Source organism: Osmerus mordax, chromosome 2, assembly GCF_038355195.1.
Source record: "Osmerus mordax isolate fOsmMor3 chromosome 2, fOsmMor3.pri, whole genome shotgun sequence".
NCBI classification, from domain to species: Eukaryota; Metazoa; Chordata; class Actinopteri; order Osmeriformes; family Osmeridae; genus Osmerus; species Osmerus mordax.
Genome location: NC_090051.1, coordinates 14,288,971 through 14,305,362, shown reverse-complemented (window position 1 = coordinate 14,305,362; position 16,392 = coordinate 14,288,971). Strand labels below are relative to the sequence as shown.

Sequence of the window (16,392 nt, the reverse complement as noted above, 5' to 3'; positions counted from 1 at the left end):
ACCATTAACTCGTTTTGCAGCCCCAAATCTGCCCATACTGTGCATAGCATTTTTGTTGTGTTTTGCAGCAGGGGTTTGGAGCTGGGTTTAATTTGAAATCGTGTCATAGTTTAAGAATGATTGCCCAATAACAGAACAATAATTCTGTAAATCAAGGTTTGGACATCATGTACACTTCACGTGTTGGAACGTGATGTGAAGTCACATTGCTTTCTTTAAGCAATGTGACTAGTTGTTTTAGTTGAATTGCCTAATTTGAATTAAGAGTCTTCTGTGTAGGGCTACAATTGTCGGAAGGTTTGGGGGGATATTTGATTTGATACTTGGCAACCCCGCTTTTAATAGTGCCTTGAGCTCGTAGAAATTATCTGCCTGAGCCACATTGATTGAGAACAAAGGATTCGTTCGTTGATTCTTCTTTCAATTCCTTGATGCATTTTGTCGTTTAAAACTTGCATGATAATGTCCGTCGGCACCGAGTCAGGATTCTCAAGTGAAGAGGTGTTAAACGTTCGTTTCCCTCTCCATCGCGCGTGTAGGGATGGAGATGTCGGTGCGTTGTGCTCGCTCCTCCAGTGCGTTAGCAACCCGGCCGACCTGGCTGTAGAAGACTCGTTTTACGGCTGGACTCCCATACACTGGGCGGCTCACTTTGGAAAGGTAACGAACAGTAGTTTCGCTATATAAAGTATATTCTGTCTGTCATTATTACCAGATATCTCCTATCTAATCTTTTTTGAAACTGCTAATATTTCGATCAATATGATTTTTTCCCGAAATTCAAGATTTAGTGTAGTAAAGTCAAATTGCACAAAACAAGATATGTACTGTACACCAGTAATGTATTGGCAACTGAATGATAAATCGAACTAATCCGCTCTCCTATACATCTTCTTTGTTCATTAAATATAACTTATTAAGAAGCCTACATTCTCGGTTTGTAAGAAAAAAGATGTCGTTGCTGTCATGCTTACAATGAATATTTACTTCTTGAAAGGAAGCTGTTATATCAATGGTTTGTACTACAAGGCAAACTGCGACGCGCCCAACGGTTATTTATAAAGACAGTTGTTTATAAAGACCGGGAACCCGCCTTTTCTCCATGTTTTAGCACAGGTAGACGTCGGCCTTTCTGTGCCGTTAATTTACCATTCACAAAGGGCGAAAGGAGATCATTTACCTCATCTACTTTTTATTCTCATAGGCTTAATACTGTTAAGTACACATATTGGATACAAATTATACAGTTTAGTACTGTCGAAATGTATCACCTGCAGAAACTTGTCCATTCTTCATTTGATTGAATTAATTTGGAGAGCACAAATTCCTCTCTTTCTGATATAGGCTACTCAAAGTCAGTCAAAGTGAACTTTATTGTCAATCAGAACATGCAACAAGTAATTACACAGACGATTGAAATTGCGTTTCCCCATACTCCAAATGTGCATTATACAACATTTGACATAATAGTGCAAACAGAAACATAAATCAACAGGTTAAAAAACAACATATACGATAAACATATAGGAGTAAAGTGCAAAGTCTGAATAGCAGCATGGATACTATATGTTATTATGCGTAAAAAGTAAAATAAATAAATAATAATTTAGCAGTCAGTTGGTCCTTAGTGGCTGTATGTGGCGCAGGAGCACCTGTTCATGAGATTTTCTTGTGTGTTGAGTAGTGTAATGGCCTTGTTGAGTAGTCTAATGGCCTGCTGATGTTAGATGCAGCCAGGCTAGAAGTTGTTGCCTCGGTTTGTGTTCAGTTGTAGCTTGTTTATTAACCAGGGACGAACGTGCCTACTCAGCTAGCAGATACGATCAGCTTAAGGAGTAGATATTTTTTTCAAAACGTAAATGAGTGTTGCGGTATCCCTCTTTCTGTCCTATTTCTTGAATAATAATTCCTTTCTCTTTTTAAAATAAAAGTGTTTCCTACTCTGTGTATGTCTGTTGATGTTATGGCCCTGGGTCAGGTGACATGCTCTGTGATTTTATTGACTGTATTGACAAAGGAGGAAGTACCGGGTGATAAATAGTTTCTGCAGGCTTGGTATCACAATGTAAAGTTTAACAGAGCTATTACTGAAGCTTTAAGGTGTGGTTTTAACTGTCAGGTAGAAATGTGTCATAAGGTCTAGGCAAAAGGATTGATGCACTGTAACTTAAACTCTCTTTCGTCAACATTCCTTCCCTCCTCCCTTTTTTTGTCTCTCTCTCTCTCCGTCAGTTGGACTGTGTGATGCGTCTTGTCCAGGTGGGCTGTGGCGTTAACTCTGTGACCTCCAGGTTTGCCCAGACGCCCACCCACATTGCTGCGTTTGGTGGTCACCCTGAGTGCCTGCTGTGGCTGCTGCAAGCTGGCGCAGACATCAACAGACAGGTAGGTCTCACTACCAGACTGTATAGCCGCACAGTCATGCTCAGACACAGTAGCAGGACGGCTGTAATGGAAGTGGATGAGCAGCCGCTGTGAACGTCTTAAGCACAGACTGATCCAATCAGAGGGATGATTCTGGCTTTGGCCTGACCTCTGACTCCTGCGGGCCAGGCGGGTTACTTCTGCTCACAGCTTACATACAGAAAACATAAAATACCACAATACTGTATGTAGGCTTTTAGTATTTTACCCTCTCACATGCAGGGGAAAGACTGGAGAGAGAAGACTGGTGCAAATCCGTCAAACCTCATAGAGGAGTCAGACAAACAGCATCTCTGAAGCACCATCTCTCATTGTTTAGATACATACTCTGAGGTCATATCGGCTGAAAACGCCCCGGACCCGCTCACTCCCACACCACATTTTACGCTCTCTTACTGCACATGGCAGAGATGTCAGATTAGTAGGTCGGGATTACATAACTCCTCTTCTGTCTGGTTATTGTTCTTATGTCGCCGTTTATCATTCTACAATGGTTCCATCCTCTTTGTCTATCATCAGTAAAACAGATACCCAGTATAGGCATGGTATTTACGAATCCAGTAAACGTTCACCCTTTCAGATTTTTTACCGGTTCCCCCTTTTATCTCTCTGTGGCCTTTCGAACTTTTTCGAAATAGCCAGCCATAACTTCAGCAGTTATGGCTGGAGGACTGGGCTTGCTTTCCAAAAACAAGTCCCTCTCAATTTATCTTTTAAAATCCTTCTCATTCACTCTCTCTTTTCCTTCTGCCACTTTTGTCCTCTGTGTGTGTGTGTGTGACAGTGGTGGGTTAAACAGTTCAGCCTCTACACTGGAAATCCACCCTGTGTGCCAGACCTCATCACAGAGGGAAGGAGCCGTAGACAAGAAAAGAGACAGAGGCTGGTGGAAGGCAATGGGAGTAAAGTGGAAGAGGGGGTGGGAGGGTTAGGGTTTATGACTACACTTTGTGTCATTTTTTTAGTGAAGCGCTCCACGCATTACATCACTTTCGCTCTAGGGTCGCTTCAGGTTTCGGCTGTAGTTCCTGTCTGAACAACAGCATTGTGTTGCTTTAACCATCCATCGGTCTTCACTTCTACTTCTCTCTCTCTTCACGCTCTGCTCCCTCTCTACGCCTCTCTCTCTCCCTCTCTCTCTCTCTCTCTCTCCCCCTCAATGCCCCCGCTCTTGGAACCCCTCCTGCCTTTCCTCTCCTCCCCCAGGACTATGTTGGTGAGACGCCTATCCATAAGGCAGCTCGTGCAGGCAGTGTCCCATGTGTCCAGGCTCTACTGGTTCAAGGGGCCACAGCTGAGTAAGTGGTGCTGCAGCACTCCTGTGTCTTCTGAGCTCTCCTCCCATCTCTTTACTGACCCCCTCCTCCTGTCAAAGACCCCAGCAGAGACCAGATGTGGGTCAAAATACTGTTTGAAACCGTTTGCCTTAAAACCGGCCTGGACCAGGTGCATGGGGGGGTTTGATCATTTTGGGCGAAGCTCATTGGTTCAGTTGCACAGGGCACAGATGCACAGGGATTTCGTGCAGTATTTCGACCCAGGTCTGGCAAAGACACAGTTACAGGAGAACTCCAACACCCATAGGCTGCACTGTTTAATCATCACAGGACACATGTTGATATTTAGCTGTTATTATTTGAGCATGTCTGGTATTTCAAAGATGTCATGACCTGAGCCTATTTGAGCCTGTTAATTTAGAAAAATCATTTTTTAATTTAGAAAGGCACATTTGAGTCATTCAGGTTCTGTTTGTCAGTACAGGGTCAAACCCTTACTTTATTTGATAGGGTAAACCTCTAGTTAATGGGTCCTCTATATTAACCGAGGGATCCCTGTATGTTGCTGTACCTCTAAAGCTAAGCCTACTGCTGTAAGGTGACTCCCTACTTCATTAGCAGATGTTTAAAACAGATCAGGGTTGTTTTAACATAAAGTGTCAAATGCCTAGATGGGGTTCTCCTGGAAACACTGCCTGTCTTGATTTGATAAACCATCTTGACTGTTGAATTTCAACTACTTTCCTAGGCTTGTATACTGCATGATCTTTGTAAAGGTCTCTGCTGTCATTCTTTGTTCATGTTCGCTTTGGTAAGTGTCTTATTCCCTTGACTGTGGAAGCTGACCAAATGCACATTCTCTTATCATCTGAAGAAAACTGGGTAACTACAGGTAGGAACTTAATGACTTAAAATTTGTATTTGAATTGGCTGCAGTGCTAAAGAAATATCCATTTACTTGCTTGAAGACAAACACATACACACATTCATACAAACATAGATATACCTAATATTCAAAGAAGATTGCATAGCTTGGTGATGGAATGTCTTGAGAACACTTTACATTAAGGCACATTAAAGAACTGGGTAACTACATAGCAATACATATGGTCAAAACATTTTTTACATCAGAATTGATGGTATTAAAGTTGGGATGCTACACTTCTTTTGACAACCTTACAGTTGACATTTGAATAAGGCATGTCTGAACAAATACACCACCTCCAGTGCTAATTCCTTAGTTCCAGGAAGTAGACAGATGGTTTACGTGAGGTGAACATGTGCAACCACACAGACATGCCTCCCACTTGATATGTACATATCTCCTCATGCTAGTCTATTCTCTATATTACAAAACTTGCCATAAATCCAAGATCAGTTTGCCTATGTTTGCCAACCCCTCCCTTTGCACACACTCAAGTAGCAATATTTTACAAAGCCTCTTTTGGACATTCTAAACAAATATGTATTTTTACATACTACACAGATGTCACTAAAAGCTCTGACACTGCTAATCTTACATCTCCATTCAAGTAAAGGGGAACAGTTTCTCTTCAGACAAGAACAAAATATTCATATTCTTCAGAGGGTATATCTGCTGTGTCTCATTTCCAATGTAGATGAACTGGACTGTACCAAAAGTACATAGTACCTACAGGGAGCTTAGGGCGGTCTACTATCAGTAAAGCCCACTCGCTAACATAACCTCAGGGCCATAGTAGAGTGTGCAGACTTTGGGTTGCACCATTAGAGCCTTACTTGCCGTTTTCAAGCAAAAGTGACCCATTGTAGACAACCAATGCACCAATTTGTGTTGAAGAGAATTCCCTGTGTAAACCAATTCCACACAGAAGAAAATTCTCATTCTATCCATCTATCTTGGATGTCCTCTTATCAAATAGTGTATGCTTCTTTGAGTTAGCTAGTCTTTTGTCCTTCTATTATATTGTCTATGTTTTACAAAGTTCAATTTGTAAAACAAATCTTCAACGTCCTTTTAGATCCAAGACAACCGGCAGATATACCCTCCCAGCGTTAGGTCTGACAGAATTCTGAACCCACATCTGAAGCTCAACACCACCAAGGTTGATATGCCATGAAAGTAGTCTACTTTAATCTCCCAGTATCATACAGGCTACTTTTCAGAATGATTGCATCTAGTTTAGGAGGTAAACAAGATCTGTTAATTTTGAACGTCTCAGTACCAGATAATTTCACATCAAATGTTGACAGTGTATTCCCGACATGGTACTGTATGTGAGGGTAAATGCATGGATAGCTTTTTTATCTGCAAACCAACTCGAATGACTACTTACAGTTTTAATCTCTTTAATACTTATTTTAGCACAGTTTACACTTCTAAAAGATTGTCTTTTACTGAGTTTAACACAGGTGAATCAGGCTAGGTTTAGCTTTTACCGTCTCCCTTGCATCTGTAAAGTGTATGGAATAAGGTATTGCTGCTTTGTGTAACAAGTATGGTTACAGTAAGCTTGTAAACTCAGGTTGGGTTTAAAAGTATTCATTTTCATGGCATATCAAAACCCTTTTCTGTTGAAGTCAGATACTTGGCAACAATTCACTGGAAGGATTAATGTGCATTTGGTCATCAACTGCAGAATACTTTTGATTGTCTTTACCTCATGTTTTCCCCCCACAGCTCAGATATGTTACTGATAGTGAATGACATGTTTTCTTTGTCAGGCACCTCAGCTTTACTGTAGAGACAGATGGGGAGATTCCAAGAATAACTAGAAATGAGGAAGAGGCTCATGACAATCAAACAAAAAAAAATTGGGGTTGTTGCTGTAAATCAAATTCAAAATATACCCAATCAAAGCCATTGAAACTCTGTATTTTTGTTGATATGGTCTCTGACTAGTCTCTGTTCTGAAAGCTTCCATCAAGGGGTATAAATATATTAGCCTACCCAAAGCTAATTGCGAAATTAGGCTCTGAATTTGTCTCCTAAAATAGTCGTAATATCAGTATTGTAAATGTGATGTAGACAGTTTGATAAAAAACAGCTTAGTCTTGAAATATGACTCACCTTGTCTTGAAATATGACCTTTAACTGAGAAAGGTGAGAAAAGACGCACGTGGGTGTAATAATTGCATAAGGGAGTAAGTGTTTAGTGCTTATAACCAATCAATTGTCCAACCGTTCAAATGCAGGGTTGTGTGCTAAAAGATGTGAGTAGGCTAACTATGCAGATATGTAAGACAACCTAAATTCAGGAGGCTGAGATGGAAGTTCGCCAATGTAGAGATCCCCGATTGGAAAGGTATTTTAATACAGCCAAATATTCTTTCTATTACCACTTGGGACGTTGACAGAATTGATTGAATGCAAATAGTCTCAGAGGGGGACTATAATTATGGCATTATGAGCCAGGTCTTGAACCATCAGTTTCCTATCAGTGACTCGTCCAGAGCTTCACTCTGATTAGTTACGATATTTGTCATATAAAATAATCCTGTGCTGAGCCAATGTAATGCAGTTGACATGAGTTAATCTCTTGTGTTGCAAACAACCTTCATGCAATGGAAGCCCTTGCAATTTAAATGGCACATTATATGGCTGATCGATGGCCTTTATTCGAATTGTGGTTTTGGAAATCTATCATAATAGTCTAAAAGAGGTACGTATGTTGGAAGGAGGAGCAGCACTGATCTAAGTCCTTGCTCCCCCTCCAGACACGTGCTCCCGACACCCGAAACGTTTGACCACAACTTTGTGGTACTTTTTGCGGAATCTATGCAAACGCACATTAGGTAGGATGAAAAATATCAAATTCTCGGGAGTGTTACTAATTTGACAGCTGCAATTGACTAAATTGGCAAGTATATGGTGTTACTGTACTTTTTACTGGGTCAAGATCAAAGATATAGATCAGATCAAATCCTTAGGATACATTTTTATGTTAATAAAAAAGGGATTCTATAAAAAGAAAATCAAAATCAGCCATGCATTTTCACAAACTAAGGTACTATCAAATGGGTACAGCAACTTTCATAGCTTTAAACTAAGAGTTATTAAAACATCTACATTGACTTTGATAATTGTTTGTTTTATTGTCACGAGCCTCAAGTAGCATGATCCAGTAGTTTTTCTAAAGTGGGAAAGATCAGGGAGAAGATGCAGCACGGACAGTAGGTAGAGGAGGGCACAGAAAAGGGTTCAGTGTAGAGCAGTGGTCAGACTGGCACAAAGATTGCCAGACCTAGTTTACTGTTTCATGCCTTATAATATTGTTTTTGTTACAATGGTTCTTAACTGTCATTAACCTAGAGAAAGTTTTTTGCTACGTATAAAATATAACTGTTTGATTTTAAATGTGAGCTGCAGTACTAACCTTTTACTATGATGAGACTTGTTTGAATTACCTAATCTCCTGTCACCTTTTCCCTTATGAGAGTGACAATACGATAAGCATAAACTGCAGACAGAACTCTTCTTTTTTTGTACTGTTAACAAACAAGCACCACAAACGTATACGTCTCAATGTTTTGCAGCCATTGAATTTGAAATGACTTTTTTCAAGTAACCCTTGAAAAGGGGGGAGAATAGCCACTGCAGAGTCTGGCCCGTTCCTGGGATAGCCGTACTGTTGTGCCATTGAGTGTTCTCACTATCGCTTCCTATCTTCACACTGGCAAACTGTTGAGGTATTTCTTGCGGTGATTGGTTTTAATGATAGGCAATTATGATAATGAATTGAAGTAAATAATGTTATAATTTTAGATATGTCTAGACCTGCATGCTTTGCTTATTTATTATTATTTATGATTGTTTAGACTTCTTGTATTAGTTTTTTAGTTGTTCCTATAATACGAACTATAGGAGGTGTCAGTGAGGGAAGGGTTAATGACATTAGAAACAGGCTAGATGTTGGCTAGAATGGTCTTGGGTTCTGTCTCCTGTGGGTTAGTAGGCCAGACAGGCAAGAAAGTGGTGGCGACCTTAGAACATAAAAAGCAAAGCATTCCAAAGCTTCATAAAGACAAATCAATGCTTCCTTTATATTTATGTCATGAACAAGTCAAATTATGCCAAGTATGTTGTTTTCATACCCAAAGGTATTCATGCCCAGATGATGGGTCTCACTAACCAATGTAAAGAATTATGTAGTGCAAAAACCACTCACGAATATTTTCAGAGATTGCTAGATTTGGACACTTAGGAACTGAGTGAATTTCCCACCACTCTTAAATGTGGAATTTTATTGGCTCGTACACTGAGCTGGGCGTTCAGTGTGGTCTGGAACGCCCCAGACAAGTGACTGCTGTCACTAGTCCTCTAGGGGAAACTTGAAAGTTGAGAATCTATACATAATTGACCAACATTTAGAAAACAGAAAAATTTAATAAGGCCAATGCTACATATGCGTAAACAGATGTTCCTAGTGCATATTCAAAGCATCTAAAAAAGACTTGAGTTCTCAAAATAGAGCAGTTACCATAAAAGGTAGTAAGAAGAAGGAACCTTTCCCACCCCGGTTACCCGCAATGTGAAGTCCTAGATAGCAAGATTTTATTTAAAGTGATTTTAGTATGTACCTAATGTAAATTAGTCTGATTACAGACTACAGTGTATAGAGCCACACAACTTGGACATTTAAAGAACAACTTGGACATTTACAACCTTGATGTTGTAGGTAACTTTGAGATGTACAGACTGATCTTGCAAGTCACATTTATCAAAATATGTCCATGGGGGGTAGTATTTATTTTAACAACATAATGTTACATTAATATATTTAATATTAAATATGTCACACAACAACATTTATAATTTGTTCCCAATAGTCATTTAAAATTGTCACACTGTATGCCAACATATTATTTAAAAAAACAATAACAAAATAAGAAAATGTTACTGTTCCTAAAGTAAGGCACCTCTTTCTCCAACAGTAAGCATCTTTACTCATAACTAGTGAGACCCTTACATCTGACAACATCCATATTCACACTATATTCAGCATTACTTGGAAGCATTCATTTTTCTTGAAGTTGCAAAATATGGGGTGGGGGGCCTTGATATGTTTGCAAGTTGATGTGTTTTTTGTTTTGATTCAGAATATTAATATATGCACATTGTGTTTTCTTTGTTGTTTGATTCTGTGTACTGCTATTTAGGTAGGGATTCAAAGAAAGCATAATCAATGAATGAGTTGACAGTATTCTGTTATTTTAGCTATATCTAATCACATTGAAACGATTGAATTCATGTATGGACAGGATGTCACTGGGTTGATCCATTAAATGGTTGCTAACGCTCATCTTTTGTTTTAAACATTTACAACATACACCATCAACATAGTACAATTCTTTTTTATATATATATAAACTTTTGAATTTATTTTTCATGCTTGCATGATACAGTTTAGATAACTAAGTGTTTTGATGGAAGTTTAAACCCTCGTATATGGGCCAGAGGGCTTCTCTTCCTCACAAGAGTTTGGTTGTTTCCTTTCAACTCATTTGCAGCATAACTCACAGACTTGGGCTTTGCTTACTCTGAATATTTTCCCCACATCTCCTGGGGATGGAGTAAAGCAGATCCCTCACAGCCGTCCTCTGTACTACATCCAAATAAGGGAATGTTCTTTGCCTTAGGTAGTACATGCCAGGCAACATATCCCAGTGAGCTTTATAGTGGTTCCGACCCATTTACACCTTTGTATTCTGATTGTTTGTGATAGAAAGACTAATTTATTATGTATATTTGAATAGACACTAATCATTGTCTAAAATCATTGTCAAATGTTGTCCAATAACCTCAAGTATTAGCTAGTTTAAAAATGTAACAATCCATCAAGTTTTTTTTTTCTGACCGAAGTGGACACCCAGTGACATTCTATTTTTATGTGATTGCTTTTTAAACAAATGACATCACACAGCCTTAATGATGTGGTAAAAAACGAGCAGCCTTGCTGTTGACTCATTCATTATTTCTTACAGTAGGACAACAAGTAAACTGCAGCATCAGGACATGATGGGGTTGACTGTGTTGGTAGCATTGTGTTGTGATAACCAACACTGTCCAGAGACAACAGGTCCTGTTGAACCGGCATAGATTTACGTGCCCAGTGCTTATTCTTGTGAAATTACATTGTTAAACTTTGGCCCTCTTCAGCTACGTCTTCCAAGAGCGGCACTGTGTGATTATTCCTTCACACACAAGAAAGGTCCTCCACAATGGTTCTGCTGTTCATTGAATATCTCCCCCAACTCTTACAGCCTTGCTGTTCTACTCTACTTTGCTTTTCGTCTCTCTTTTCTCTACCGTCTTCTTCATTCCACTTTGACATATCCGGAATCTGTATTTCCGGGAGGACTTCCTTGAATTCAGCTCCAGAGTATGCAAGGATCCACTTTTAAGTTATCATTTGAAATACCAACCACGAAGACTTTCCTTCAGGCTGATCGGATCACCAACTTTTCCCAAATCTCATTCCATTATACATACATAGTAATAGTTCATGTTAACCTTTATCTTAGCAGGTGAACTTGGTAGCCAAGACATACACTTCACACACTCATATTAGGTACGCCATCCCAAATGCTTTCTGTTGAAAGACTTGCCACGGTCTACTTCCTGGATCACTGGGTGTTGCCCGAGTGCCATTTTGCTCGAGTATTCCATGCGACTTCCTTGTGACTTCCTGATTCCAATTCCAGTATCTTTATGTCAGAACACTGACTTGAAGTCTTTGTGATGCTTATTGACCTTCTGGATATCAACTGGGACATCTTTTGAAGACTGAACATCAGTCAAGCAAATGCTTGGAATATGGTTTCCTATCCTGGCAATACTAACAAGTGTGCCCGCAGTCAGCTGACTCCATCATGTCCTTCTGTAACAGTTCTTTCATATAATTTGATTAAAACAATGTTTTATGACTTAGTATTTTCGTTTATAAATCGATTTAAGACAATTGATCCCCAAGGATCAGTCGTCATATCTTCCTCAAGATGACGAAGATGTGAGAGGATAGGCTAGCACAGGCAGCTAGGGACTGTGTGTGTGTGTACGTGTGTCTGTACATAAGCAAATGGTAACGTGTGAGTGTTTTTGTGTGTCTTGCATCTGACAGTGGCATTGTCAGAGTCTCTAATGCTCTGCTCTCCTGTTACCAGTATGAGAAATGCCAGTGGGTTGACGGCCGCAGACCTGGCCCATGCCCAGGGTTTCGGGGACTGTGCCGAGATCCTTTCCAATGCCCAGAACCTACAACTGAACCAGGCGCAGACCAACGGGTTCTGCTTGAATGGTGGTGCCACTGGCCAAAACGGAGGCCCCTCCCTCCCAATCATCCAGGGTCGGAGCCTCCTTAATGGGGCGCCTAATCGAAAACGTTCATTTGATAGCATGGAAGCCAATCAAATCAAGAAGGCGAGAACTGACGGTAGTGTTATTTATTAACAATTTTTTTTGTGATGACCTTGTATGTTATATCTTATTATACCAAGGTTTTAAGAATCCTGCTTAGGAGAACAGGCGTAATGTCCTGGATGTGCTAACCCATTGTCCAACTATTTACTATTGACCTCACCCTATTAGCATTACAACAGAGTGTACTGTATCTGAGGAACTATGGGGGCAGGATGGTCAGTCTAGCCTTGGCTGCAAGCCAGTCTTTGGGGCCTCATTGGTACGGCTGACTGCAAACTCTGGACTGGAGTCCCAATAGTGTATCAAGAGGAAGTTGAAAATGATCCATGACTTACTGTAGTTCTGGATCATATACATGCTGAATTTGCTTGTACATTAATTCATTTTAACATACTCCTGTCTGACCTATAACGTCTGATGTATCTACTGTAAACCCTTGAAGTGACAGTTCACCAAATTTGGCAACTCACACCAAAACAATCTAGAAGGATAAATAGCTCTACAGATATTTTAGATTTGGGTGAACTGTCCATCAACAGACTTGGTCAGCAGCGTGTACCACAAACAGGAACCAGATCATCATCCTCATGATTATGACAGATATTGGATTAGTCTCTCAGACACAAACAAAGATGATTTTATTGTGATGCGCTTTCACTGAAGAGTCTTAGATCAAGCTTAATCTCTGTCTGAGAATTCAATTCTGACTTACATAGTTGAGGGTTTTCTCAGATCCACAGCTCTATCAGAGGTTTTCTCTCAGAAACCCAGCCCATTTAAGCCAGGGTGATATCATACCTCAGCTTCTCTGACCCCGACTATGTTTCTGCTGGTCCCCAGGTCTGGGCCTGCCACAGGGGGTACTGAATGGAAACGGGTCGTCCTGCAGCACTGGGGCTGACCTGATGGAGGGCATGCAGGAGGAGTTGTCACCTGCGGAGGTCTGGTGTTCAGGTGGGCCAGGACCATTTACATTTGGGCTGAGTGGCTGGGATCCTGCACTTAACCAAGGTCCGTTGGATCAACCTGGTCAGAACCCGGGGGGTGAGGAGGTGGGGAACCATGCCCCAAAGGAGCTGGAGATCATCACCGTGACGACCATGCAGATCCCCTGTCGCTGCACCAACTCCTATGCCTACCTGTAGAGACCTGTGGTGTGTGTGTGTGCATGCACATGTGTGCGTGTATTTGTGTGCTTGCTTACGCCGACTGCTTTTGTTTCCATTTTCTTTTCCTCGGATCGCACTGTTTGCCCTGGGCTGACATGTTTGGCGTGTGTGACGTGTATGAAGGGGACCGCGGACCAATTGTTGTCCTCGAGGTTGATTTGTAATTACATTTCGTGGCAGTGTCCCATTTATGTCACAAAGGTGTAGTCTGATTCTGAATCATTCGCAAAATTATCGTACGATCATTAGATCATACCCATGAGATTACTGGGTTCAAACCTTTTAATGAATCTGAAAGGGTGAGTTTTGTTTTGCACACTTATCCTGCTCCAGCCCTAGATGCACATAGTAACCAAATGACTGTTGTGGGATGATCTGCATTCCTTCAGCTCCGGGCTGTACACTGGGACAATGTGCTGAGATAAGCCTTGATAGCTTTAGGGTGCAGTGAGACCAGTGACTAATCAGAGCCTTCACTGGTGTTCCACAGTGCACCATCTAATACCTATAGATGGTAGAGATGTTCAGTGATTTCTGGAAAATACTGGACTCACTGTCTGGTAATTATTTCAGTATAGCCCGTCTCCTGATTAGATGGGGTGAGACCATAAAATGGTTTATAATTGAAAGTGACCGTGAAATGTGCTTTCTCAGTAAGTTGGGAGTTAAATGTGTATTTTCTACATTATGTTTTGTTTTTAGAGGATCTGTTTTGAAATGTTTAGCCTAGCCTTAGCCTACATAAAAATATCTGTTGTAATACTGTTTTTGTATCTGTTTTTGTCAGAGAATTTTTGCCAAAGCATATCTTTACGTATTAAGTTCTGAATGTATTAAGTATAGATACCTGTGCAGCTTTTCTGTATTAGCTTTTAGGTGAATCTGGGGTGCTGCTTAGCTAGCCTGGGACGTTTGGTATTTTGGTCCTAGGAAACTCTTAAGATGTTATGTTTAACTTGCTCTCATTGTACTCACAATATATGTTACCTCTTTTTAAAATATTTTTCAGCTCATAGGGATTTATAGATTTTAACAGGCAGAATAATAATTGATACAAATTTGATACATACTCCTGATGCTTACTAGTACTAGTTTTGTTTTATGTAATCTCATTAAATGTACAATCATCTGAACAACATGATGGTGGTGGTTATAATTTTGTACTTGTCTTTTGATGTGAAGTTTATTCTTTGGGATTCTCTGCAAAGATGAGTAGTTTATTGCCCTCTAGTGTTTGTCTGAGATCGTTTGACTATCGTTATAACAACCAGAGTGGTGCAAGGAAGTAATAGTAGTTCAACATGACATTGTTTTAAACAGCATCATTTTGGAGGACTGACAGTCAAAGGCTTGATATATAAACAATAAGCATTGATTCAAATTATAACACTCTTAAGAATAAGAACATACAAAAGGAATATATATATATCATCTATATATATCATCTATATATATATATATATATATATCATCTATATATATATCATCTATATAATAGCTAATTTGATCAAATTAGAATTCTATCTTTGTGACCATGGCATGGAGCTATAGATCTATGGGGAAATGTGAATAGTTGGTGTTGTCAAAAGAAACTTAAACAGAAAATACTAAATTGATTAAACCTTTCACAAATATAAATTAATCACATTACCATGTGATTATCCTTCATGCCAATGCCTTTTCATAATATTATGTAGGAAATATGAACAAAATATATTCTATAATGACAAATCATAATGAGGTTGTCAGATAAAGAGTGCTTGTCTGCCTGTGGCTTGTGATGCATAACCACCTATTGAGAACTTTGGATTCTCATCGTGGTGTGATGGAAGTAGGCTAGTGTGTTGACAAAGTGCATTACCCACTGTGACAAAATTATAAAAGATCTGTAGAACCTGTAAATACAACCGATAGATTTGATTACGTTTTGAAGCAGATACATGTGTTAAAAAAGTTCATCACAAAATTCATCACAACCATTGCTTTTATGGTCTGCTTTGTTTTACATTATTTATAGTTAAATTCCTGCTGATTCTCACCAGTTGTCTAATCTCCTCTGGCAGCAGGTATGGGAGTGGGTATCCCTTCCAATAGTCACCGTCTGACCCATCACCTCGGCTACAGGCATACAACAACTGAGACTGTAGTGGCCGATGGCAACGCAGTCAGCCAGGTGGAGCACCAGACATCAGTGAAGATGGAGCAACAGTACGACCATGCCCTATACAGCACCTTGATGCTCTACCATGGCTCCTAACCTTGACCCTTGGTTTATTTGAATGCCTGCATGTCACTAAGCTCATTTTAAGCAAGCACTTGTATGCCTTAAACTTAAAGCTTGTTCTGAGTTTAGGTTAAAAACCATTGTTGGAGAGGCATGTTTTACTTTACAAGAGGAACAGCCTACATTCATTTTGTAATTACAAATGATTTTTATTATGTGACTAATTTGTGATTAAAATACCATTGTGGAAAGGGAATCAAGAAAATGTGTTCCCTTGGATTGTTAATATCGTATTCAATTGATATTTTCCCATTGTGTGTTTGTGAAATTGTTTTAAAGAGTTTTTATAGAGATATGTTATTTTTCTTGGTAAACTTGTTATCTCCATCTTTGATAGTTTGACATAGTGTTGTACATTGTTGTGCAGTAAATGGACATTAGGGATAGAATTTATGGATCAGAATTATTATCGTTGATTACTAACATGCTTCTGTCACCCTGGTGAGAAGTACAATTATTGTCAAAACTCATTGTATGTGATTATTCTGAATATCAATAAAACTATGAATATATCCAATTGTTGTTCTGAATATGAGGTTAAACTACATGCCTCTAGTTTGAGTTTTTAGCAAGTTTTATTGTTGCCTTATTTCATAACCGCGAACTTCTGAACTGTGTTCACAGACCACACAAACAACTGCAATATGGAGAGTGGGGGGTCTTATTTGCCCACGTCTGTATTAGACTACAACAAGTACAATAATTACTGAATAGTTCTACAATTAATAGTATACCACCATAAACACAGTAAACTTGTGTCAACCACAGACCACCCCACCTTCACGTGTATGTACACCCGATTGTCACCTGTCACCAGCTCAAACCACGGCCGACCTTGGT

General features: G+C 39.7%; 1 protein-coding gene across 2 annotated transcripts; it reads left to right on the top strand.

Annotated features, from left to right (window-relative positions):
* Nucleotides 1-350: 350 nt before the first annotated feature.
* ankrd10b (ankyrin repeat domain 10b) lies at nt 351-15,995 on the top strand. 2 transcript variants are annotated; one of them, XM_067261933.1, is made up of 6 exons: nt 351-660; nt 2,233-2,385; nt 3,631-3,722; nt 11,844-12,112; nt 12,940-13,053; nt 15,335-15,995. In XM_067261933.1, the coding sequence occupies exons 1-6, from the start codon at nt 457-459 to the stop codon at nt 15,523-15,525; spliced, it is 1,023 nt and encodes a 340-aa protein (XP_067118034.1). In that variant the 5' UTR covers nt 351-456; the 3' UTR covers nt 15,526-15,995. The 2 variants fall into 2 exon arrangements, with proteins under 2 accessions (XP_067118034.1, XP_067118026.1); XM_067261925.1 differs by having other exon boundaries at nt 15,332-15,995.
* The last annotated feature ends 397 nt before the right edge of the window (nt 15,996-16,392 follow it).

Coding starts and splice junctions, on each gene's coding strand:
- ankrd10b (XM_067261925.1), top strand. CDS start 457: ATGATAATGTCCGTCGGCACCGAGTCAGGATTCTCAAGTGAAGAGGTG. Junction 661..2,232: donor GGGCGGCTCACTTTGGAAAG/GTAACGAACAGT, acceptor TCTCTCCGTCAG/TTGGACTGTGTGATGCGTCT. Junction 2,386..3,630: donor GCGCAGACATCAACAGACAG/GTAGGTCTCACT, acceptor CTCCTCCCCCAG/GACTATGTTGGTGAGACGCC.